At 52.9% G+C, this 24550-nt stretch overlaps 1 protein-coding gene across 2 annotated transcripts in view; it reads right to left on the minus strand.

Annotated features, from left to right (window-relative positions):
• The window catches only part of GCKR (glucokinase regulator), a 118795-nt gene that overhangs the window by 92639 nt on the left and 1606 nt on the right, over window positions 1–24550 (minus strand). For both annotated transcript variants that reach the window (XM_075338897.1, XM_075338896.1), the window contains exons 2-3: window positions 926–1006; window positions 636–791 (exon numbers count right to left, since the gene is read on the minus strand). In XM_075338897.1, coding sequence (XP_075195012.1) covers window positions 636–791; window positions 926–985 — 216 coding nt within the window. In that variant the 5' untranslated portion in view covers window positions 986–1006. The remainder of the gene's footprint in view (window positions 1–635; window positions 792–925; window positions 1007–24550) is intronic.

The raw sequence follows: 24550 nt of genomic DNA on the forward strand, positions 1-24550 counted from the left end.
TCACTATTTCTCTTCTTGTTCTTTATTCCTTTGTTTTCCTCCCTTACTGTCCCCTTGTATCATCCCATCTCTCATGCCCATTGATCTCGCTCACATTTACCCCATTGTTCTTCTGTCATCCCTCACTATCTTGATATCCTCACCATCTCTCATGCCCATAGTTTTTTCTCTTGACTTCACTCCTTGGATCTTCTATCCATTTCTCCTGGTCATACCTATTTCTCATAGCCAGGGTATTTGCTGCCTTGTTCTATGGTTTTCTACTCATCCTTCACCCCCTTGGTCCCAATGGCCACTCTCTTTTGCATTGCATTCTTTATATTCCTCACCCCTTAGTTCTCCTCTAACCCCTTACTTCATTCATTTCCTTAACTCTTATTCTGACATTTCCCTCTCTAGGCTTCATCCCCTGGTTTTCTTCTTATTCCTCACCATTTGTTTCATCCCTCACCCCTCTCCACCTTGGTCCCCTTACCATCTCTCAGTCTCCTAGTTTCCTCGGCCTTACTGTCTGGTTTTCCTCTCATCCCTCATCATATAGTTTCTTCCCATTTCTTGATGCTTTTCTCATTCCTTTGGTCCTCTCACTATCTCACATCCACCATTCTCTCGTGTTTTTTTTTTTAAATCCCCACCTGATAGTTGATGATGGTCTCATCTTCCTCCTGGAAGATCTCGGCATCACAGTTTCGTAGGAGCTGGACCAGCGTATTGACATCAGCTTTGTCCAGTTCTCTGGTAATGGGATTAGACTTTTCACTGATCGGCAGAGATTCTTCATAGCCAGCCAGCTAGAAAGAAATAGGACCAGGAGACATTACTGATGACATATCTGATGTCCACTGTCTCGTAGGTTTCTCTACAACCCACCATTGTACAGTAATTACCAGTTCCCATTACAATGTTATGTAAGCTTAGTTTTTACCTCCCACTTTCCAGGATCTGGAGTGTCGATGATGTGTTTGTATTTTCGAGTCCCTCTCATGGTGATAATTAAAAGGGATGTCTGTAAGCGAAAACAAAAACACAAACCAAAGGATTAATAGAGATGGAGGAGCGGGCTCGTCACTCCATCGAGTAGCCTTGAAGTCGGGTGCCATGGTTGAGTCCCTGCCCCCATGTTTCCAGGCTTTTTTTCAGCAGGCAGGAATTGCTTGCCAACCATGGTAATTACTGGCATTACTGTGATTGGTCGCCCGCATAGCATCATTGGGTCTATATAAGAACTGGTGACGCTGTGTGAGGACTCCTGTGTCAGTAAAAGCCACTAATTAGCAGCAAGGAGAGGAGAATGCACCACAATAGCCAGATAGACAAAACAAAGGGGTGCTGATAATGCAATGGAGCACGTAAAGGGTTTAATAAAGGAAAAATGACATTGCATATAACGCACAACCCATAGTACAATATGAAAACAAACCTTTATTAGCAGTGCACTGATACAATTTAAAACCAGTTAAAACATGTAATGTAGACAAGATCCTGTACCCACAAGTTTATGATAATTATAATAATTCAACATTTGCAGTAATATAGCCCCGCCACAAGGGGAGAATGAATTGCAGCCTGGTGTACCACCTGCAGGAGACAAACAGTCCAGGGATATCGCATACAATGAGTACATAAACAACGGCAATAATGAACAACTGGAGGTCAATAACCAGGTACCAAACAAATTAGATAGCTCTATATGAGACCAAAGAAAGCCGTAGTACCCCAGAACACGCAGTGTAGGTCACTATGTAATCCTAGGGGCATCATAGCCCTGCTGGAAAAAAAAGGGACACAACCTCCATTAGGTCCCTGGCAATCCAGGAATATGGCCAATTCCCAAGTGAGGGAGGAAGGCTCACCTGAATAAAGCAAGGGGAATCGGTTGTAGAAAGACCTGTGCATGCCCAATGGGGCAGCAAAGAGATGTGGAAAAAAGAATACACTGCAGAGTCCAATAAAGAGCGTATCCACAATGTGGCAGGGGCACACACCCGGGGTACAAGGATCACCCCACGCGTATCGCCGCCGCTGCGGCTTCGTCAGGGAAAGTAAAGTGCACTGCGGCGCAGGTTCATATATAGGAAGACAAGTGAGGGTTACTCACGATCAGCTGTGTTATCGCTGGCGCGCGGACCGGACCATATGTGTGAAGGCGCAGGCGCGCACGCAAGCGCAGTGTGTCTAGACCGGAATTGGAAGTCATAGTAACATCCAAACGTCATAGACACATGCGCATGCGCCGGAGCAAGTACGGGGGGGCGAAGGGCTCAAAATAGTAAAGCATTGCAGAGACAATGTTAGAGTTCAGAACAGCCTGCACAAACGGCGGTATAGTCATATAAGTAATGGCAGTGATTAGAGCCAAAAGATAACAAGGCTCCAGCTGCAATTTGGGACAACTGCGTATGTTTATGTGAGGAATGGAGGGAAGGAAAAAAAGGGGGGGGGGGAGATGATGATAGGATCAAACAGTCCAGCATAAGAAAACAATAAAATACAAGCACAAAAATATAATGCATGATGTTTAATATATCATATTTCATTCTTAATTCAACAGGGCCCCAGAGAGTAAGACAACACATGGTGCAAATGTGGATTATCCAAGCCTACCTGTGCACGTAGCTAGAATGCATCACCCCATATATACAATTAAGTGCACACGAGCTATGCACTGGCACCGTAAAAGCCACTAACACACCAGCACCATCAGGTACACACATACACCCCAACACCAGACTGGGAGACTGCCTAGCAACAGATGACAAGAATGGGCGCTCATTGGTTATATGGGGCATCCCATCTGTGGGGCGAGACCCAGCAGGGGGAGGGAACAGTGGTGTGGTAGATGGGAGCTGGCAGGAAGTAGTCAGTCTGAGTCAGGTGTGAGAGGAACACGAGGCTGAAGGGAGAGTTCTGTGGACCCGCAGTCTGGGCGATGTGAGGACTGGGCTCCGGCCTGGCCACCGGTGTTGGGTGGACCAGAGGAGCGGACAGAGAGGAGCAGAGGACAGGAGAGCAGTGAGGGGCTGGAGAAGCCAGTTAGTCTGGTGGCGCGGCAGGGCCCGAAGCTGCTTGAGTACCTGTGTGTAGCCTGTGGCTGGTAACTGAGCTCAGCTCAGGTTCTGTCTGTTAACCGCTGGTGAAACTGAAGGTGCAGGAAGGGTTCATCTCACACGGTACCGGCACGGGAGTCTGAGAAGAAGGGATTCCTGGAGTCCACCTTGGTAGAAGACAGTGCCAGGCGGCTGCACCTTTTACCGTAAGTAAAGTGACATCAACCGCAGCACTTGAGTGGACTGAGTTACTGCCGGCACACTGCTCCGCAACACCAGCTCCGAACACTACTACCACCATCATCACCTGCCGGGGCCTGGCCCTACTTGTAGAGGGCCCAAGTCATCAAAGCTGCATATTCCATCAGCCTCAGCAGAACTCTGCAGCGGCGGCGACCCCCAAATCTGGCCACAAACCGCAAGTGGCATAGTCACTACAATCCCCTTTTTTATTTTCATTCCCCTTTTATTTTCTGATGACCCCCAGGGTTCGGGACCAGGCACAACTATCCCCCTGAGTGTCGCACACGCCTGGGACCGAGTGCCCCAAGCCCTGGGGCATGTCACTTTCATTTCCAGCCTCCCGGAGCCAACACATCACATCATATGGCAGACATATTACATCATGTGACAGAACAATACAGGCTGGCCCGGCTGGGCACTAACTAATACACCATACCTCTGTCTGACACTACCAGGGGTGTGTATGGGGCTCACTCCCGGGTCACAGGCCTCCAGCTTGCACCACTGTGTGCACCCACATACTGACCCCAGTCCATAAACACACAGCTCCCTCCAGGGGCCAACTCCTCCTGAGACAGACACTGACTGTGTGCTTAAACACTCACATTAGATGCTATGAGCGCCCCCCACAGGTGGAGGGATGTGGACACTCCCATCTCCAGGAACATTAGCACCTGCTCTTGTAATGCCTTTAAAGGGAACCTGTCAGGTGTAATATGTGGTGAGAACCTCGAGCAGTCCTGGGTGTATATCTCTAATCCCTGCCTAACCGTCCCTGTATACACTAGCATAGGTAAAGAGATCTATAGAAGAAGTATATCTAACGATATTTTACCGTATGCTAATGAGCGCGGGGACTAGTCCCCTGGGCGTTAGTTTCCCGGCCAGTCGCCCCTCATTAGCATGTAGCAGAGAACACTGTAAATACTCCTGTACATAACAGTACATCATGAGTAGCAGCTGCTGAGGAAAAAACTGACAGCACACTGACAGCACACGGACAGCACACGGACAGCACACGGACAGCACACGGACGAAATGTGAAAAGAAATCGTCCGACTTTCTGGCATGAGAATCGGACTAATTTTACAGTGGCAAGTGTGATTCCAGCCTAACATAGGGTATATAAAGGGACTGGGAGTGGTCCCAAACATCTGAGCAGGTAATTAGCCTGCTTGCTGGTGAGGAATTGTGCCATTAACCCTACAACTGCCAAAGAAAAAGAAAACTTGTTTAAATAACAGATTCACACACAGGAAAAGAGACTCAGACCCAAAAAAACCTGTCACTAAATACTTATAGAAAGAACCAACCGTGACAGTATCCCCCCCCCCAACCCCCACCTATGTAAGAAGGAATAACGCGTTGGGGTTTACATAGAAAAGTAACCGTACACTCAGGAGTAGGATTGGGGGAACACTGAGACCTAATATAATCCTGAGGAGTGGGAGAGGTATCCCCTCTTTGACCTGGAAAATCCTTAGCCGGAAAAGAGGGGAAAAACGGAAGACACATACACACTGGTCGCCATGCTCAATATGACCAGGGGAATGCGGCTTTTTTTTTGGTTGTTTCACATTTGGGCATAGATGGACAAACCCTAATGTAATGACACTTAAGACCACAGTAAAAACATTCCCCATCCCACGGTGAACCGCAAGCAGCCCAACATGAGGGGAACACCCCTCGCCTGGATGGGTTTGTCCAGATGCACCTGTGGTACCTCCTCCTGAGGGAGTACTACAGGGAACTGGGTCTTCGCTGGTCTCTCCCTGAGGCATCTATCCACCCTTGTAGTGAGGGATATGGCGGCCTCCATTAACTTTGGAGCAGCATACTGGACCAGAGAATCCCTCCGCTGTTCAGACAAACCTTAGGGTGTTAAATACTGTTTGTATAGAGCAGAGGTCTCAAACACGAGGCCCGCATGTGGCCCCTGAGGCTGCTTGTTGTGGCCCGCAGACCCTGTGACGATCGTGGCTCTATGGCGAGGTTTGGCGCCGGAAGGGCTTTACTACAGTTGAAACATTTGCGGTGCCACGCAGAGCAGTGGTCTGCAGTATACCAATGGCTGCTGCCCACCAATCAGATGCAAGTGTGTTTCCCTGGCAAAACCAGGGTGTCACAGAGGTCTGCATCCATCTTTCTGGTGCAGATCTCACTGTCCCTTGGGGAGTTTCCCACACCAATACACACCGGCCAATCAGGCCCCACTCGCCCCCTCCTCAGGAAAACGGGAGGGGGAGAGAGGAGCTTGGAGAGAGCAGAGTTTAGTTTTCAGTCAGTCTGCAGTAGGAGACAAGTCTGGAAGCAGCTCCGGTGGGAGCTAGAGAGAGTGGCAGTAAGGGCCTCAGGAATAGGCCAGACGCTTGTCGGGACCCATTGCGGACCTGTGTACGAAGCAGACACAGACCTCAGGCAGGAGAACAACACCTGAATTACACACACGGGTGTGGGAGCCGTCCTCACAGCATCCGTGGGCACCAGTTAGCAGCAATTTGGTTTACAAAAGACTGAGTATTTCTTCCATCTGTGTTCCTGACCCTCCACATCAATCCAGCTTTATCCAGCACCATGATAACCGAACTGTGAGTGTACTATTCCCTGCAATCCCTGCCACCACCACAACTACCAATTGGGCCCCGGGACTACACCTCCCCTACCTGTGGAGGGGATTCCACCTTGCTGCCCCACACCACCAGTCCCGGGCACGGTCCCCAGAGGCAGCGGCGGTGCTACCATCTTATCACCGCAACCCACAGGTGGTGTCACGAATAATTCCCTTTTTGCTGTGGAGCCTGGGATCACAGACCAGGTCACGCCACCGTACACCTACAAAAGTGACCCCTTGACCCGGATCTGAGTACCCCTTATCCCTGGGTGACACACAAGGAGGTGACATCGCTGTATGACATCACCTCCTTGCTTCTGATTGGCCGGCACAGCCATTGCAATAGTGCATGTGGCGTCACATGTACTACAACACGCACCCCCACCCTGAGACAGGCACATCAGCCAGACACAAAATCCTTGTTGCCTCCCTCTAGAGGCTGATGTCCACACCAGGTGGGGTGGAGCCAGGTGGTTGGCCCCACCCACGGAGGAGTTCACAGTCCTGGAGGCGGGAAAAGGAAGCAGATAGTGTTGAGCAGTGAAAGTGAGAGGAGCTACTGCTGGTGTCTGGGAGGGAGCCCAGGCACTAAGAGCAAGGTTGGCAGACGGTGGTGGCCGTCTGCAGGAGAGGCAGATCAACGCGGAACCGTAGGACCGGGGTCGGGCGGTGGCCCGCCGGTACCGAACTGGGGAGCGAAGTGAAGCCAGCACACTCAGGCAGGGCCTGCGGACCCCGACCAGGCTTGGAGCCGCCATTTGAGGTCAAATCCGTCAGTGACCAGAACCCCAGGGGTTTCCTAACAGCCAAGACCCGATTGAAGGCAACCGTCCGACCAGCAAAAGGAAATACAGCTACCGCCACAGCTAGAGTTCCAAGGGCCAGAGCCTGCGGGCAAAAGGGGCTCCTCCGGCGCATATATACGCTGGGGAGCGGGTTACCGGTGGGAATCCATCGGGACCGAACATACACACAGGTGCAGGGAAAGGCAGCCACCACCACCCGTCCGGGAGAAACTACAGCAGCCGGCTGCGGGACCCGTCCATCCAGCCGTTTGGTTTACCAGAGACTTTGCGTACATTTGTGGCTGAGTGAGTACAACCGTGCCATCCGGCACCGCGCTGCGCTGTCTCCTGCGACCCTGCACCTCGCCAACCCTGCCTCCCCGTCACCTCACCGGGCCCCGGGACTACCAACCCCTCCCCACGGAGGGGAAAACAACATCCCAGCTGCTCCCTGCCATCGCTCCCGGGATCCCCGTCACCAGCAGCGGTGGTGCCCAACCTCACCACAACCCATGGGTGGCGTCACAGACTAAATCCCCAAACCAAACCACCCCTTTCACTCACGGGCGAGGAGCGCCGCTCGAGTCCCTGGATCTGGCCCACCGCTCGAGCCATCGCAGCAGCGCCGGACCCGAGCGTTAGCGAGCGCAGCGGCGTCCTTCCCCGCCCGCGACATGCACAGAGCTCCTATGTGCATCACCGCAGATGATTCAATCGTAGTAAAGCCCTGCTGGCGCTGATCCCGGCATAGAGCTGCGATCGTCCTGGGGTCTGCAGGTGAGGTACGTGCCCACGATCAGGACTTATGCCCTGGACTTCGCTGGTTCTGACCTGCAGGGCCACAAGTCTCCTCCTCGGGACACCGCAGCTGCCCGTGATCAGTGTTCAGCCCCCTGCGGTCGTCTTGCTGTGTTCTCCCTAGGGAGGACACATGCTGCTCCGTAGCAAAGAACTGACATGCTGCGGCCTCTGAAAGCTGCACCGCGGGTCAGGGTTTGCTGCGGGAGAAACAAGCAGTGGACACGGGATTTCTAGACCTCCCATCCACTGCTTGTACTGCACATCGCAGCGTTTGTCACAGCTGAAACATGCTACATCCAAATCGCTGCAAACACTGATCGTGGGCACGGAGCCTAATAAGAGGGAACGGAGGAAAGGAGAGGAGATTTTTTTCTCCCTGTATTACTAAAGATTGGCACAATTCCACAAGGATGGACGACATGACCATTGAGGAAGGATTCTCCAGTCGTGCTGTGTTTGTTACCCACCAATACCATTTGTAAATAATACACGGACTGCATGTGACTTTGTTTTAAATTGGCCACAGCAGCCTTTATTGCCTATTATTTACATTCTAAACACAAGGGGGCGCCGTCCAACGGGCGACCCCAACAAATAACAATAGGTAACACAGTAATCAATACATTAATATGTAACCCTGAGTAGGCCCAGTCCAGGAACAACTTCTCACACCAATATCCCTGGCCGCAACACACCGACCCAGAGATGAGGTATTAATCACCGACGGATTAATCCCCCAACTTTGCAGAACCCCGTGCCTGCAACATCCCGGAACCCGGAGCCACCATACCAAGATGGTGTCTCTCTGTCCAGTTACCATTTCCTTCAACCGCCTCTGGACCAGACCTACCCCCTGCCACAGGACAGGGCACGTGACTCCTTATGTGGCCTGGACCCGCCACACACCAAAGGCTTGTGCCACACTTCCACGCAATCCCAGCTCCCACAAACAGCACCAATATCGTTAAGATGCACCCCCATTGCATCTCCGAACCACCAGTTCAGCGACACCAATTTTTATTGCCGCACCCCAATAACGCTCGAGTGATACTGCCTACCGGACGAGGCCCTCTCCACTCCAACTTGGCCACACTACCAAACCACCCACGATTAAAGCCCGGGTACATCTTCCACAAACGCAACAACCAATATTTTTTTTTTTTTTTATAATCATTCTAAATTAACTCTCGATAAGCCCGGGCCACCCAATCGCTGCCTCCCACATACAGGACCAGAACAATCAACCCGTCCCGACCCCGCTGGCGACAATTCAGGCGAGCCTCAGCCCGCCAAGCCCCGAAAACAAACGAGTGCCCAAATAACCAAATGAGGCACACCCACACTACAAAACCCACAGGTTATAAACCCACAGATACAACACCGACTGGTTACGCTAACCAAGACATATTCCACTTCCAAAAGACTCAACCCCTCCCCCGTTGGCCTTAACACGATAACAACGTAGGCCGAACGTAACGCCGAAAATAAAACAAGAGGACTCCCCACCTCCAAATGCATCTCACAACCTCTTTCCCGGGACCTCACCGAGGGGCCTCCGTGGCAGCCCCAATCCAGAAGGAATGCGACCCGTAGTACTCCGGGTCCGGGCACCCACCCCCGCCCCTTGCAAGCAAGTCTGCAGCACTGCTACAAACTGGTACTATAACAAAAAGGGGGGGGGGCATCCACATGACCCACGAACGGGCCTGGGCAGTCTCCCGACACAATTCCACACCCAGGACCGTGTATAACATCACCAACCTTCACAACCCGCCTGACCTGATTCTGTGAGCCCACTAAGCTGGCGCTCAACCCTCTGCCCCACCGCAGACACATACTCCAACATCAAACCACCGCCCGTAACTGTAGATGGGCTGGCCAACTCCCTGATCTGCAAAGCCCCCATAAAAGGCTAACAAAACGTTTCGGACAAAAGGAAACAAAAACCCGCTCATCATCAGATGAACATATCAACCACAAACCACTCCCAAAACGCTTTAACACAACAAAGGAGATCGGACCCTTGTGTCCTGCTCCTTCACACCATTGCGAAAAACCCCTTCAAGGCCTTGCCGCACCCGAAAATCCTGCGAAAACATCCCTCTCACCCCTGGACTTCAACCAAAAAAGCCACAGCCACCACCCCATGGTCCACTGCTGATGCCAACCGACCAACCTGAAAACTCGTTACTTACCACTGCCAACAATACCACCAAATACACCACCGGGCCCTCCCAAAACCTGGTTCCACACAACGTTATCCATGCCGCCCACACTCCTGTATATCTAGCCCAAGTAACCTCAGTCACTGAGGTCCTGAAACCAGCTCCCAAATCACAGCCTCACCAGAGTCCACAAGCCCTCCTGGCCACCCCGTTCCAACCTCATCCGCCCCCGGCTTCAACTCCCGAGACCTGCGGAACTGAAACAAAACAAAGCCACAGCTACCCCCTTTTGGTGACCCCCGGCACAGGTTATGCCACACCTGTAATTTTGTATTTCTTTTTTTTTTTTTTTTTTTTACCGCATGCATTTGAGCACCAAATGCCGCAAATACACCACCCTCGGCCCAGAAGTGGCAAACAAACCTTTAATCAAATCCACCAGCGACTGTCACAATGACAGCACACCTTCCTCTCGGAAAAAACTGCTAACCCCCACAACTCGACCACCACCACAAATTGGAAGCAATACCCACCATGCCCAAACCAACCAACCGGTCCCGCTGCATCCGAGCACAGCTGCAACGTTCCATCAGTTACCACCTTACCCAGCCACAACGTGCGGCCATTGAATCGCCCTAAGAAAACATCCTACATCATCAGATTGACCTTGATCTCCCTCGTGCCCCCACATAAAATGAGCCGATGGCTGCACCCTCGGCGAGGCCGTCGACAGCCGTCCAGCAAACACACGCCCCATTGGCGTGACTCCGCACCTGCAGTTCAACTGCCACAGCAAAGACTGCACCACCTTAAACCGCACCGTCTTAGCTGATCTAACTGCCTCTATCGCAGCCCATAGGACCACACCATTACCCACAAAGCCTACCCTCCATAGCCATAACATCAATCTCTATCCCACACCAACCGCCTCACTGCCGCTGGACCTTCACTCCTTTCCTGCGCCAACGGGACGCCAAACGAGTATCCGCCACCCTCTGCAATGAAACAGCAAACCCACACGAATCATCAGACCCGCCGACCTAATGCAAAAGAGAATCATCCTATAATGAATTGAGTGATGTAAGCTTGGACACACCACGCACAACCACTCCACCAAGAAATAATAGCCTCAAATAGGAACACGAAATGGAACAACCCGTCAGCAAACGCCAATCGACGTAATAACTCCCACCCCCACCGCAGCACCAGAACTGCTGGCTAGCAAGGTGGACCAGTAACAAGCCAAATGCCGCCTCCGCATCCGCCTTTGCTAACAATGCTCCACGGCTCACCGACTGTACCAAAGCCCACACTCCCATCAGACGACACATAATAAACTGCCGATAATCCTGGGGCAAAGCAGGCAGACAACCATGACTCCCCTGGATAAGATAAATTTTAAACAAGCCGAAATATTCGGCTCCTTTCGGCACTACCCCCCCCAACAGGGAAACCCAATCATAACAGGAGGGCCCCGATTGGCCCCACCCATCCTGCCCAAAGCCGCATCCTGACCCCACTTCCACTGACAACATCCGGGCGTCCCCTAGCCCAGCGCCAATTCCAATAAGGAGGCGAAGAACCACCAACCCCAACAAAATGCTAAAAATGCGGGAATTACTACGGTATATCCCTTTCTACAGACCGAACACTTATGCCAAAGACAACCGGCTGTGCCAAATTTGCACCGCCCATCATTCTACTGCCCACAAAAAAACCCCGTCGTCTGGTTCACCGGGGCTCCAAGTCCCGAACCCCCGACTACCCCCCCGAAAGGGCTGACTAGGAGCCGCCATCAACCGCAACCATAAGGATATTACCGTCTGATCCTACCGCATAATTGCACGCAACACCTTCCCCTGCTGAAATTACTCGGCGTAGAGACGCCAAGCTACACCGCCATATGACCTAACAAGCCTCCCCAAATGCAACCACATAACCAAACAATGCCGAACAATTACCCCCATTCCTTCCCCTGTACACTCGCCAACAAACGCCAAAACCCGCAGCCCCGTTGCAAATGTACAAGGGATGAGCCTGTAACAGCGCCCCTCCTCCGTCTACTTCTCCTTCTTGGAGTCACTTGGCTTGACCCTATCCAGGTGAAACTGTTCCAGGGGAGGCCGAGAAATTAATTCTACATTCACCCCTTCCAAATCTTATCCCTCACATCCTCCAGCAGGTGAGCCCCCAGCGGGCCTCCGAAGCACACATACCTCTCACACTTGGCCTCTGTCATCCAGACACACCATCTCAACCCCCGTCTTCTTTCCTCACCACTTTCTCTGTCACAGCCTCTTGCCGCCTCTGCCCGAACCTGCTCCCCTGCCACCTCATGCGCCCCCGCTCTGCCTGCCGTACCGGCGCCTACTAACGCCGACCCCGTTCATGCCGCCGGCGGCTCATGCGCACTCCCCGCAACCGTACACACCATCCCCTGCAGGGAAAAAAAAAAAAAAAAAAACCCATACCTGGTCAAAATCACAGACCCCCTTGGCGCTGCCGTGTCCGCAGCCGCCCCCTCCCCAATACTGCCCTCCTGCACCCCCCAAAAATGCCCCAAACCCCCGCCGAATCCACGGCTGCTCACCCGCCCGCGAACCGGTGTATGCTGGAATAAAACACGCCTTCCTCCGCCATCCGGACATCCGATTCTTCCAACATCGCCGCCACCTCGTTCTCCTCCTCCTCGCTGGAGCCGACCGCCTCTGGCTCATGCAATGCAGACGCCGTCGAAGCGCCGCCACCACCACGGCCGTCCTCCTGGTACACCGCGTGGGCACCGTCCTCCAGGCTCCATCTTCTGTCCCGCGGCGACAAACCCTGGAAACCGTCCCGTCCCATGGGCTGCCACCGCGGGCCACAACATCTTCTGGCCCGACCCCCCTCCTGCTGCCCGCAAGGGGGGGTACCTGTGGCCTGAGCCGCTGCCAGCAGACTCCAATCTAGAGCCGCCGCATCCTGCCCTCCTGGGCCCATACAGCATCCGTATGCCGGGCCCTCCCCCTCCTGGGGGAGACCGCCACTGTCGGGAGCTGCACGCCTGATCCGGGTGACCAGGCAGGGACCGCAGGGCCTCTGCCGTCACCCCCACTGACGGATGCCTCCTGGGAACCCGTCACGCCAGGCTCGCCTGCCCTGGTGCCGGACCCCTGCAGGCTGCAGCCCCCTCACCGCCCCCTCCTCCCCGCCGCCCGCAGAGGGGGGGGGGGGGGGTTAACGCTGGCCTCTGTCCACAACCGGGCGCTCTCCCAGCCAGGAGACGCCGCATCCAGAAATCCAGGCTGCGGCTCGAAACCGGAAGTAGGCCGCGGACAAGCCACGCTCACCTCTCGGCTGCCGCGGCCCGGACGGAGATTCCTCCCGCGGCCGGAGCAGCTGCTGAGTCCCGTCGCTGCCGCGGAGGGTCCCCAAAGGGGGATGGGGGCTCTCACATCGCCTCCTCGCTCCCCCCGCATCTGGTGAGTACCTGCATAGGAAGGGGGGGTGGAAACCGCCACCCGCTGCTGACGGGGGAGCGAGGGGAAAGTGCCAACGGGTAAAACCCCCGGCAGCCCTGACGTGGGACCGCGCTGCCAGGGGCCTGTGCACTGCCATGGTGAATCCGCTGGTCCCGGATAGCAGCCATCCCGTCGCTCGTCCGCATCGCTCCATATCCGGAAGTCAAGAGAGAGAGGGTAAGACAAATTCCTTACTTACACCCCTCATCTGCCCCACCTCTTCCTCAAGAAAAATCCTCCTACCCATCAATCCCCCTTTTTCCTGCCCTATACACAACCATTCCTGTTCCTATTAACCCCATCACTCCTTCCCTTCCCTCTAGTCATGTCGCCCCTTCACCCTATGGGTTCCATGGCTTTCTTTACTACCGGGCACACAGATTGGGACATTACTACAGGATGTTGGCTCCAATTACTATATGATGCTGTTAATTGTGAAACATTACAAGAAGGTGATAAAATGTTAAAAAAAAATATGAATTTTTTTGCCATTAAAAATACTTTATATATAAATTTAACAAAAAAGTGCAGGTTTGTCATAATAAAGAAGCAAAAAAAAATTGATCCAAAAGGTTTGTAGAAACCCCCCCCCCCCATGGAATCACTAAAAATGTCACGTTGTCCTGCAAAGAATGCGGCCCCTCAATTTTTTTTCTATTTGCGGCCCATACACACAGCTGAGTTTGAGCCCCCTGCTATAGAGTCTAGTGCGAGGTACAAGGGAAACACAGGGACATGGGGTCGCTAAACAGTTCTTGTATTACTTCATACAAGTGCACAACACAAAGGGTTAAACAGGTGCAGGGAGCAGAGGCTGGGAACAAATCAAGCAGGAATGGATCCTCAAAGTTCAGCAGAAGCGTCAAGATACAATCCAGCCTCTCCTCACTGTACTTGTAAGTGTCCATGGCCGAGCAGAAGCGTCAAGATACAATCCAGCCTCTCCTCACTGTACTTGTAAATGTCCATGGCCGAGCAGAAGGGTCAAGATACAATCCAGCCTCTCCTCACTGTACTTGTAAATGTCCATGGCCGAGCAGAAGGGTCAAGATACAATCCAGCCTCTCCTTACTGTACTTGTAAGTGTCCATGGCCGAGCAGAAGGGTCAAGATACAATCCAGCCTCTCCTCACTGTACTTGTAAGTGTCCATGGCCGAGCAGAAGGGTCAAGATACAATCCAGCCTCTCCTTACTGTACTTGTAAGTGTCCATGGCCGAGCAGAAGGGTCAAGATACAATCCAGCCTCTCCTCACTGTACTTGTAAGTGTCCATGGCCGAGCAGAAGGGTCAAGATACAATCCAGCCTCTCCTTACTGTACTTGTAAATGTCCATGGCCGAGCAGAAGCGTCAAGATACAATCCAGCCTCTCCTTACTGTACTTGTAAGTGTCCATGGCCGAGCAGAAGGGTCAAGATACAATCCAGCCTCTCCTCACTGTACTTGTAAATGTCCATGGCCGAGCAGAAGCGTCAAGATACAATCCAGCCTCTCCTCACTGTACTTGTAAGTGTCCATGGCCGAGCAGAAGGGTCAAGATACAAGTACAGTGAGGAGAGGCTGGATTGTATCTTGACCCTTCTGCTCGGCCGTAGACACTTACAAGTACAGTGAGGAGAGGCTGGATTGTAAGTGTCTACGGCCGAGCAGAAGGGTCAAGATACAATCCAGCCTCTCCTCACTGTACTTGTAAATGTCCATGGCCAAGCAGAAGCGTCAAGATACAATCCAGCCTCTCCTCACTGTACTTGTAAGTGTCCATGGCCGAGCAGAAGGGTCAAGATACAATCCAGCCTCTCCTCACTGTACTTGTAAGTGTCCATGGCCGAGCAGAAGGGTCAAGATACAATCCAGCCTCTCCTTACTGTACTTGTAAGTGTCCATGGCCGAGCAGAAGGGTCAAGATACAATCCAGCCTCTCCTTACTGTACTTGTAAATGTCCATGGCTGAGCAGAAGGGTCAAGATACAATCCAGCCTCTCCTTACTGTACTTGTAAGTGTCCATGGCTGAGCAGAAGGGTCAAGATACAATCCAGCCTCTCCTCACTGTACTTGTAAATGTCCATGGCCGAGCAGAAGGGTCAAGATACAATCCAGCCTCTCCTTACTGTACTTGTAAGTGTCCATGGCCGAGCAGAAGGGTCAAGATACAATCCAGCCTCTCCTTACTGTACTTGTAAGTGTCCATGGCCGAGCAGAAGGGTCAAGATACAATCCAGCCTCTCCTCACTGTACTTGTAAATGTCCATGGCCGAGCAGAAGGGTCAAGATACAATCCAGCCTCTCCTTACTGTACTTGTAAGTGTCCATGGCTGAGCAGAAGCATCAAGATACAATCCAGCCTCTCCTTACTGTACTTGTAAACGTCCATGGCCGAGCAGAAGGGTCAAGATACAATCCAGCCTCTCCTCACTGTACTTGTAAGTGTCCATGGCCGAGCAGAAGGGTCAAGATACAATCCAGCCTCTCCTCACTGTACTTGTAAACGTCCATGGCCGAGCAGAAGGGTCAAGATACAATCCAGCCTCTCCTCACTGTACTTGTAAATGTCCATGGCCGAGCAGAAGGGTCAAGATACAATCCAGCCTCTCCTTACTGTACTTGTAAATGTCCATGGCTGAGCAGAAGGGTCAAGATACAATCCAGCCTCTCCTTACTGTACTTGTAAACGTCCATGGCCGAGCAGAAGGGTCAAGATACAATCCAGCCTCTCCTCACTGTACTTGTAAGTGTCCATGGCTGAGCAGAAGGGTCAAGATACAATCCAGCCTCTCCTTACTGTACTTGTAAATGTCCATGGCTGAGCAGAAGGGTCAAGATACAATCCAGCCTCTCCTTACTGTACTTGTAAGTGTCCATGGCTGAGCAGAAGGGTCAAGATACAATCCAGCCTCTCCTTACTGTACTTGTAAATGTCCATGGCCGAGCAGAAGGGTCAAGATACAATCCAGCCTCTCCTCACTGTACTTGTAAGTGTCCATGGCCGAGCAGAAGGGTCAAGATACAATCCAGCCTCTCCTCACTGTACTTGTAAGTGTCCATGGCCGAGCAGAAGGGTCAAGATACAATCCAGCCTTTCCTTACTGTACTTGTAAATGTCCATGACCGAGCAGAAGGGTCAAGATACAATCCAGCTTCTCCTTACTGTACTTGTAAATGTCCATGGCTGAGCAGAAGGGTCAAGATACTGTGTCGCCCTGGGCAAGCCAGGGGACACAGGTCACAACACCACCACACCCCACACTCCAGGTAGGCACATCCATGCTAACCAGAAATCCTTGTTGCCTTCCTCCAGGAGTCTGATGATGCACACCAGGGGGTGGGCCAGGCGGTTGGCTCCGCCCACCAAGGAGGTCACAGCTCTGGAGGCGGGAGAAACCAGGCAGTTAAGCCCAGGCAGGGCAAGTGTGAGGAGCTAAAGTGAGAGTAAACAACTAAGTGAAAGTGACAGGAAGGAAAGAAAGCCTGAAGGGTCCAGCTTTGTGTAGGGCCAGATCAGCAAGGTCAGCGACGGCGGTGACTGTCTGGAGGGGGACCGTTTGGAAGTTCCTAGAAGGACCCCGTTGGCTGTGTGCCCGGTGGTCTGGAGCAGTCTTCCGAAGGACAGTCAGCACCAGGGCAGGGGCCTCTCGGACCCCGGCAAGGCTAGGAGTCGCCAAATTTGCCGAATCCGTCAGTGAAGGGGACGTAGATCCCCCAACAACCAAGTCCCGATTGACGGCAACAGCCCAACCTGAAGCAGAGAGACACCGCCACCGCCACGGCACCAGTTTCTCAGGACCAGCGCCTGCGGGCAAAGTGTAGAGCTCCTCCGGCCCAGATTGCAGTCGGGGAGCGGGTAACCGGAGGGAATCCACCGCTACCATCAGTCAAACATAGGTGCAAGGAAGAGGGACATCACCGTCACCTACCGGGAGTGCAGGTGCAGCCGTCTGTGGGACCGTCCTACCAGCCGTTTGGTTTACCGTACAAACTGTGTCCACGTCTCAGGCTGAGTGAGTACCACAGTGCCGCAAGGCACAGCGCTGCCCCGCGTCCCTGCGCCCACCAGGCCCCGCACCTCCTTCTCCACCACAGGGCCCCGGGATCACCAACCCCTACCCACGGAGGGGCAACACAACACCTGGCTGCTCCGCTTCACCATCCCCGGGATCCCCAAATTGAGCAGCGGTGGTGAAATCACCACAACCGTGGGTGGCGTCACGAACTATAACTATCCCCACACCCAACCACAAACAACTCTTTCACTCATGGGCGAGGAGTGTCGCTCGAGAAACCCCGGGATCCGGCCCACAGCTCGAGCCACCACTGAGCAGCTGCCGGACCCGAGCAGAAGGGGTGAGCGTAGTGTGCCGACACCCTTCTCCCCGCCCGCGACAACTTGGCGTCACGAACAGGATCTTACCGCTCTGCCGTCTGGTAGAGGTGCGCCTTGTTACCGCCGGAGGTATCCGGCAGAAAAATTTCAGAAGCCGCCATCTTTGGCGCGAAGAGTTCCCGCTCGAGCGTCTTCTCGAGCAGTAGAGGCGCGAAGGCCGAAACCCCGCCCTGAGAGAGGAGGGGCCGGAAAGAGCTAAGGGGGACGCGATGGCGGCTGGACGCATGTAGCTGCAGCTATACAAGCAGAGACGCCAGGACTCTGCAGCAATACTGGGTTCCTGGAAGGCACGATTGCCAAGATGTACAACCCAACTCCCAACGAGGAAGCCCCCGCGCCCGGCACGGCGACGTGGTTGAGGGACCGGACCGTCCCGCTGAGTAATCGTCTGCAGGCTCATATGCGACTCCTCCTGGAGGAGTGGGAGACCGACATGGCGGACGTGGTGGCTGCTATGTGGAGACGCGAGGCAGAAGAGGATTTGGAGGAGCGGGTAAGCGACCCACGCCCCTGTATTCCTGAGGGATCGGCCGTTGGAGCTGAGGGGCCCGGCCGGCTTCCGCTCACCCTACCTCTCTCCCTGCTACCCGTAATAGCTGCTGCCGCCCCACCATTAGGCCCGCTACCTGCCCAACCGGTAGCGATACCCTGCCCAGCCGCTCCGGCAGACCAGCCGGCTGCAGACGTCCGGGACGTCCCTGAAGTACACCTGGGGGAACCGCTGGAACCGCGGCCCCTTAACCGCATGGTGCCAGAAGTCCCAGCAGTGACTGTGTCAGACCCGGAACCTGGGACCGTGGCCTGGATGAAGGCCCGGGTGATTCAATTTCACCGGCGTCAGCAGGAGCAGATCTTCCGGATGATGGAGCAGTGGACCAACGAGGTGGAGGAGCTGATTACAACTGCCCCGATGTACGGAGGGCAAATGGATGTAGCAGAGTCGACTGGTGACCCACGTCCCTATGTCCTACCTGGACCGGCCGCTGCGGCTGAGGGGCTCGGCCTAGTCTCGGCCTATGCATCACCCTTGCCGTTACTTATGGGGCGCCTCAGTGTAGGCTCGCCTGATCTGCTGCTCCGTGCTACCGCAGAAGGGTCTGAAACGCTGGATGCTGGAGGCCAGGAGGCTGCGACAGCTGGCGGCAACCCGCCTGACGCAGGAACACGAGATGACGACTCCGGCCCTAGTCCCGGGTTTTCTGCTGAGTTTGAAGAGGCAAGTGAGCGTTCCCGCTATGTAGGAGACCCTGTGGTTGTTCATACCCCGCGTACCGGTGGAAATGGGTACCGGGTGCCCCTGTCACCGCAGGCATGTCAGTGCATGTTTGATGTGCTGGTGGCAGAGGATGGGTCCGCCTCAGCAGAAAAGTACGAGTAGGGCAGCGGATGCCCATTGCAGCAGTCCCCGTTGGGAACACCAGTTTGTTTGTTTAAAAGTTGAAAATGAAAAATGATTGATCCAAGAAGTTACCTGATTGTCTGTAGTGATTGAACCGGCCGGAGCCGGCACCGTTGTCCCCGTGGGGACCGTTTAAAATGCATGGGAACTATCCATGGACAAGCCCGTGAACTTGCAGGGCACCACAAACGTTAAGTGGCTTGTAAATATGTGGGTTACCGTTACCGTTTCTGCAATGCCGTCTCCGGAGAGGCAGGTTGGAGGGAGGGCCCTGAGCGGAGCAGGCTAGGGCCCAGCCACCAAAGGAACCGGTGGCTACCCTCTGGAGGTGAAGGACAGTTCCCGCTCGGGTAACTTGTGCTGGACTGTGGGTCAAGGGGTGCTGCCTGGGCTTTAGGGGCAGCATCAGGGCCAGGTTGCTTGGGTGGGAGAGAGCGGAAACCGTAACCGTAAACCGTTGCAACGTTTAAGAAATGTGCCTCCCGTCTTGGGAAGAAGTTATTAAAAATGTATATATGTTGATTTTCCAAATGTTATCTTTTTCAGAAAAATAAAACCGGTGTAGGACGGCAGCCCGCGGATGGTCTGCATTTTGCTAAGGGGGAATGTGTCGCCCTGGGCAAGCCAGGGGACACAGGTCACAACACCACCACACCCCACACTCCAGGTAGGCACATCCATGCTAACCAGAAATCCTTGTTGCCTTCCTCCAGGAGTCTGATGATGCACACCAGGGGGTGGGCCAGATGGTTGGCTCCGCCCACCAAGGAGGTCACAGCTCTGGAGGCGGGAGAAACCAGGCAGTTAAGCCCAGGCAGGGCAAGTGTGAGGAGCTAAAGTGAGAGTAAACAACTAAGTGAAAGTGACAGGAAGGAAAGAAAGCCTGAAGGGTCCAGCTTTGTGTAGGGCCAGATCAGCAAGGTCAGCGACGGCGGTGACTGTCTGGAGGGGGACCGTTTGGAAGTTCCTGGAAGGACCCCGTTGGCTGTGTGCCCGGTGGTCTGGAGCAGTGTTCCGAAGGACAGTCAGCACCAGGGCAGGGGCCTCTCGGACCCCGGCAAGGCTAGGAGTCGCCAAATTTGCCGAATCAGTCAGTGAAGGGGACGTAGATCCCCCAACAACCAAGTCCCGATTGACGGCAACAGCCCAACCTGAAGCAGAGAGACACCGCCACCGCCACGGCACCAGTTTCTCAGGGCCAGCGCCTGCGGGCAAAGTGTAGAGCTCCTCCGGCCCAGATTGCAGTCGGGGAGCGGGTAACCGGAGGGAATCCACCGCTACCATCAGTCAAACATAGGTGCAAGGAAGAGGGACATCACCGTCACCTACCGGGAGTGCAGGTGCAGCCGTCTGTGGGACCGTCCTACCAGCCGTTTGGTTTACCGTACAAACTGTGTCCACGTCTCAGGCTGAGTGAGTACCACAGTGCCGCAAGGCACAGCGCTGCCCCGCGTCCCTGCGCCCACCAGGCCCCGCACCTCCTTCTCCACCACAGGGCCCCGGGATCACCAACCCCTACCCACGGAGGGGCAACACAACACCTGGCTGCTCCGCTTCACCATCCCCGGGATCCCCAAATTGAGCAGCGGTGGTGAAATCACCACAACCGTGGGTGGCGTCACGAACTATAACTATCCCCACACCCAACCACAAACAACCCCTTTCACTCACGGGCGAGGAGTGTCGCTCGAGAAACCCCGGGATCCGGCCCACAGCTCGAGCCACCACTGAGCAGCTGCCGGACCCGAGCAGAAGGGGTGAGCGTAGTGTGCCGACACCCTTCTCCCCGCCCGCGACAATACAATCCAGCCTCTCCTCACTGTACTTGTAAATGTCCATGGCCGAGCAGAAGGGTCAAGATACAATCCAGCCTCTCCTCACTGTACTTGTAAATGTCCATGGCCGAGCAGAAGGGTCAAGATACAATCCAGCCTCTCCTCACTGTACTTGTAAGGCTGGTTTCACATCTGCGTTTTTCTGCCTTAAGGCAAAAAAACCCGCAAACTGCATGTTACTGGATCCGTTTTTACTACGTCATCTGCCATTCAGCTCTGCTACATGGCCGCTGACAGCAGACACAGACAGAGCCATGTAGCAGAGCTGAATGGCCGCTGACAGCAGACACAGACAGAGCCATGTAGCAGAGCTGAATTGGCCGCTGACAGCAGACACAGACAGAGCCATGTAGCAGAGCTGAATTGGTCGCTGACTTCATTGTCATCCTGCGGCTCTGTGTGGCATGGCCTGATTTTGGGTCAACGGTGAAGGTCTCACCAGTGATAGATATAGATATCTATATCTATATCTATCTATATCTATCTATCAGCTGCTGGCTGATATTGTTAGTCTGGTGGGCTCCCCATAAAGTGGGGCTCCCCATCCTGACAATACCAGCCTTCAGCCGTATGGCTTTACCCTGGCTGGTATCAAAATTGGGGGGAACCGCACGCCGTTTTTGTTTAACTATTTATTTATTTAATTTACTGCACGATATAGACCCACCCACCGGCGGCTGTGATTGGTTGCAGTGAGACAGCTATCACTCAACATGGGGGTTTGTCTAACTGCAACCAATCATAGGCGCCGGTGGGTGGGGAAAGCAGTGAATACGAGATGGAATAATGAGCGGCCGGCTTTTTCAAAAGAGAAAAATCCGCTGGAGCTTTGTGACACGCCATCAGGATTACCATAGACCAGGGCCAAAGCCGCAAAAAAAACTCATCCACAGACCGTAATGCCAAATAATCGGTCGGCAGAGAGAAGGCCCAGGACTTGGGATCTCCCCGCAACAAGGAGACTACAATTCCCACTCCCTGAGGAACAAGGATGGAGCTTAAAATATAATTTACAACCTCCTTCAAAAACTCTGAACCCGTTGTGCCACACAGAAAACCTGTCTGGGAGTGCAAACCTGAGATTCAGATTGTGACTGGGCTGCGACCAGCAGACTCTCCACATGCCGCAGATGAAGCACCACCTGAGACCACATCTCCACCACCTCTTGTGATAGTCTGCAACAGGTGAGCTAAAGATGCAGCCTGAGCCATAAGGGCTCAGTAGCAAGGTAACACTAGTTATTATGTCACACACGGACCAGGAGAGGTCAGGCATGAGGCCAAATACACAATAAGACCGGGGTAACACCATGACAAACAAGGGTACACCGGGGACACTTTAACAATGGTGGACACTAGCACTAGTGAGAGGGAAGATAGACACCTCCTCACTTACCTCACACTGTACCATGCACTTCTAGCCAGTCCCTATACAGGTTCCTCACCTGTCACCGAGCCAGAACCGAAAGCACTGAAAGACCCTACAATAGTCCCTGACTAGGGAGAGGGCAGGTGACAGACATTAGCCTCACCTCTGCACACTGGGAAAGGAAGACACACAGGGGAAAACAGACTGCTGCAGTCCGCACCGAGGCTACAGCCACCACAGCAACTAAGACAAAAAGGTAACAGCAGCCACCACAGCAACTAAGACAAAAGGTAACAGCAGCCACCACAGCAACTAAGACAAAAGGTAACAGCAGCCACCACAGCAACTAAGACAAAGGGTAACAGCAGCCACCACAGCAACTAAGACAAAAGGTAACAGCAGCCACCACAGCAACTAAGACAAAAGGTAACAGCAGCCACCACAGCAACTAAGACAAAAGGTAACAGCAGCCACCACAGCAACTAAGACAAAGGGTAACAGCAGCCACCACAGCAACTAAGACAAAAGGTAACAGCAGCCACCACAGCAACTAAGACAAAAGGTAACAGCAGCCACCACAGCAACTAAGACAAAAGGTAACAGCAGCCACCACAGCAACTAAGACAAAAGGTAACAGCAGCCACCACAGCAACTAAGACAAAAGGTAACAGCAGCCACCACAGCAACTAAGACAAAAGGTAACAGCAGCCACCACAGCAACTAAGACAAAAGGTAACAGCAGTCACCACAGCAACTAAGACAAAAGGTAACAGCAGTCACCACAGCAACTAAGACAAAAGGTAACAGCAGCCACCACAGCAACTAAGACAAAAGGTAACAGCAGTCACCACAGCAACTAAGACAAAAGGTAACAGCAGTCACCACAGCAACTAAGACAAAGGGTAACAGCAGCCACCACAGCAACTAAGACAAAAGGTAACAGCAGCCACCACAGCAACTAAGACAAAAGGTAACAGCAGTCACCACAGCAACTAAGACAAAGGGTAACAGCAGCCACCACAGCAACTAAGACAAAAGGTAACAGCAGCCACCACAGCAACTAAGACAAAGGGTAACAGCAGCCACCACAGCAACTAAGACAAAAGGTAACAGCAGCCACCACAGCAACTAAGACAAAAGGTAACAGCAGTCACCACAGCAACTAAGACAAAAGGTAACAGCAGTCACCACAGCAACTAAGACAAAAGGTAACAGCAGCCACCACAGCAACTAAGACAAAAGGTAACAGCAGCTCCAAGACCAGAATCCATAGGAGTCAAGAATAACCAGCACCCTCTGCGCTGGTGGCAGAGGGTATATAAAGGGAATGGGAGTGGTCCTGACCAGAAACACCTGAGCTGGAACTAGGCTTATTTGCTGGCAAGGAATAGTGCCATTAACCCCACAACTGCCAAAGAACAAGAAAACCTGTTTAAATAGAGTCTCACTGGAGAAAAGAGACTCAGACCCAAAAAACTGTCACTAAATACTTATAAAAAGGAACAACCATGAGTGAAGGTGAAACAGGCCGGGGGTGAAGGGGTTAAGGTGCTCCTTGTGGAGAGCACCAGGCTGTGGAGGATTATAGAAATAATATAAATATGAAAAAAGCCTTCAGCAGAGAGGAAAAGGGAGGACAGGAATCGAGTGCCGCCTATTGGAGGTTGCAATTCTAAAAGCCAGTATTGACCTTTTGTAGGACCTTGTCCCATCACTTTGATTACGAAGCTAAACCATGACAGAGACCGGGCGATGACTGTCTCCTGAAGCCTCTATAGTGTCCACCATAAACTATATATAGATCACATGGTAGAGCAGGTGGCAGTCCCACTATGGCCAGACAGCGAGATCTGAAGAGTCAACTACAGAGGTGTAGTCTACACCTACAGTCCATGAAGTATGGAGGTACAGTTTTAATCCTGAACACAACAATTCTTAATAATTAAGGATTTCACCTCCTTTCCAAGTGAACAGGTCCCAAGTAATCCAGAATATTTCCAATAAATCCAAAAGAACATACATCCTGGTAATCCAGCATTCATTAATTAATCCAACAAAACATTCTTCCTGGTAATACTGGATATCACACATTACTTGGATATAACATGCATCCTGGTAATCTAAGATAACACACCAGTCTACACCTCAAATTCTAAGAGAGCATACCCCACATGACATCAGGCTGCTCTCCGAACATCCCATATCTACTATCCTCCAACATCTCATGTTCTCTCCCAAACCAACTGTGCTCCAAACATCTCATATCTACTGTTTTCCAATCATCTCATATCAACTGTCCTCCAACCAACTCATATCTATTGTCCACCAACATCTCATACTTAGTGCTCTCCAAACATCTCATGCAGTCTTGGAACCATCCAACCATCTCATATCTGCTGTCCTATAGGCATTCAAC

This window comes from Anomaloglossus baeobatrachus, chromosome 3 (genome assembly GCF_048569485.1).
Source record: "Anomaloglossus baeobatrachus isolate aAnoBae1 chromosome 3, aAnoBae1.hap1, whole genome shotgun sequence".
Lineage (NCBI taxonomy): Eukaryota > Metazoa > Chordata > Amphibia > Anura > Aromobatidae > Anomaloglossus > Anomaloglossus baeobatrachus.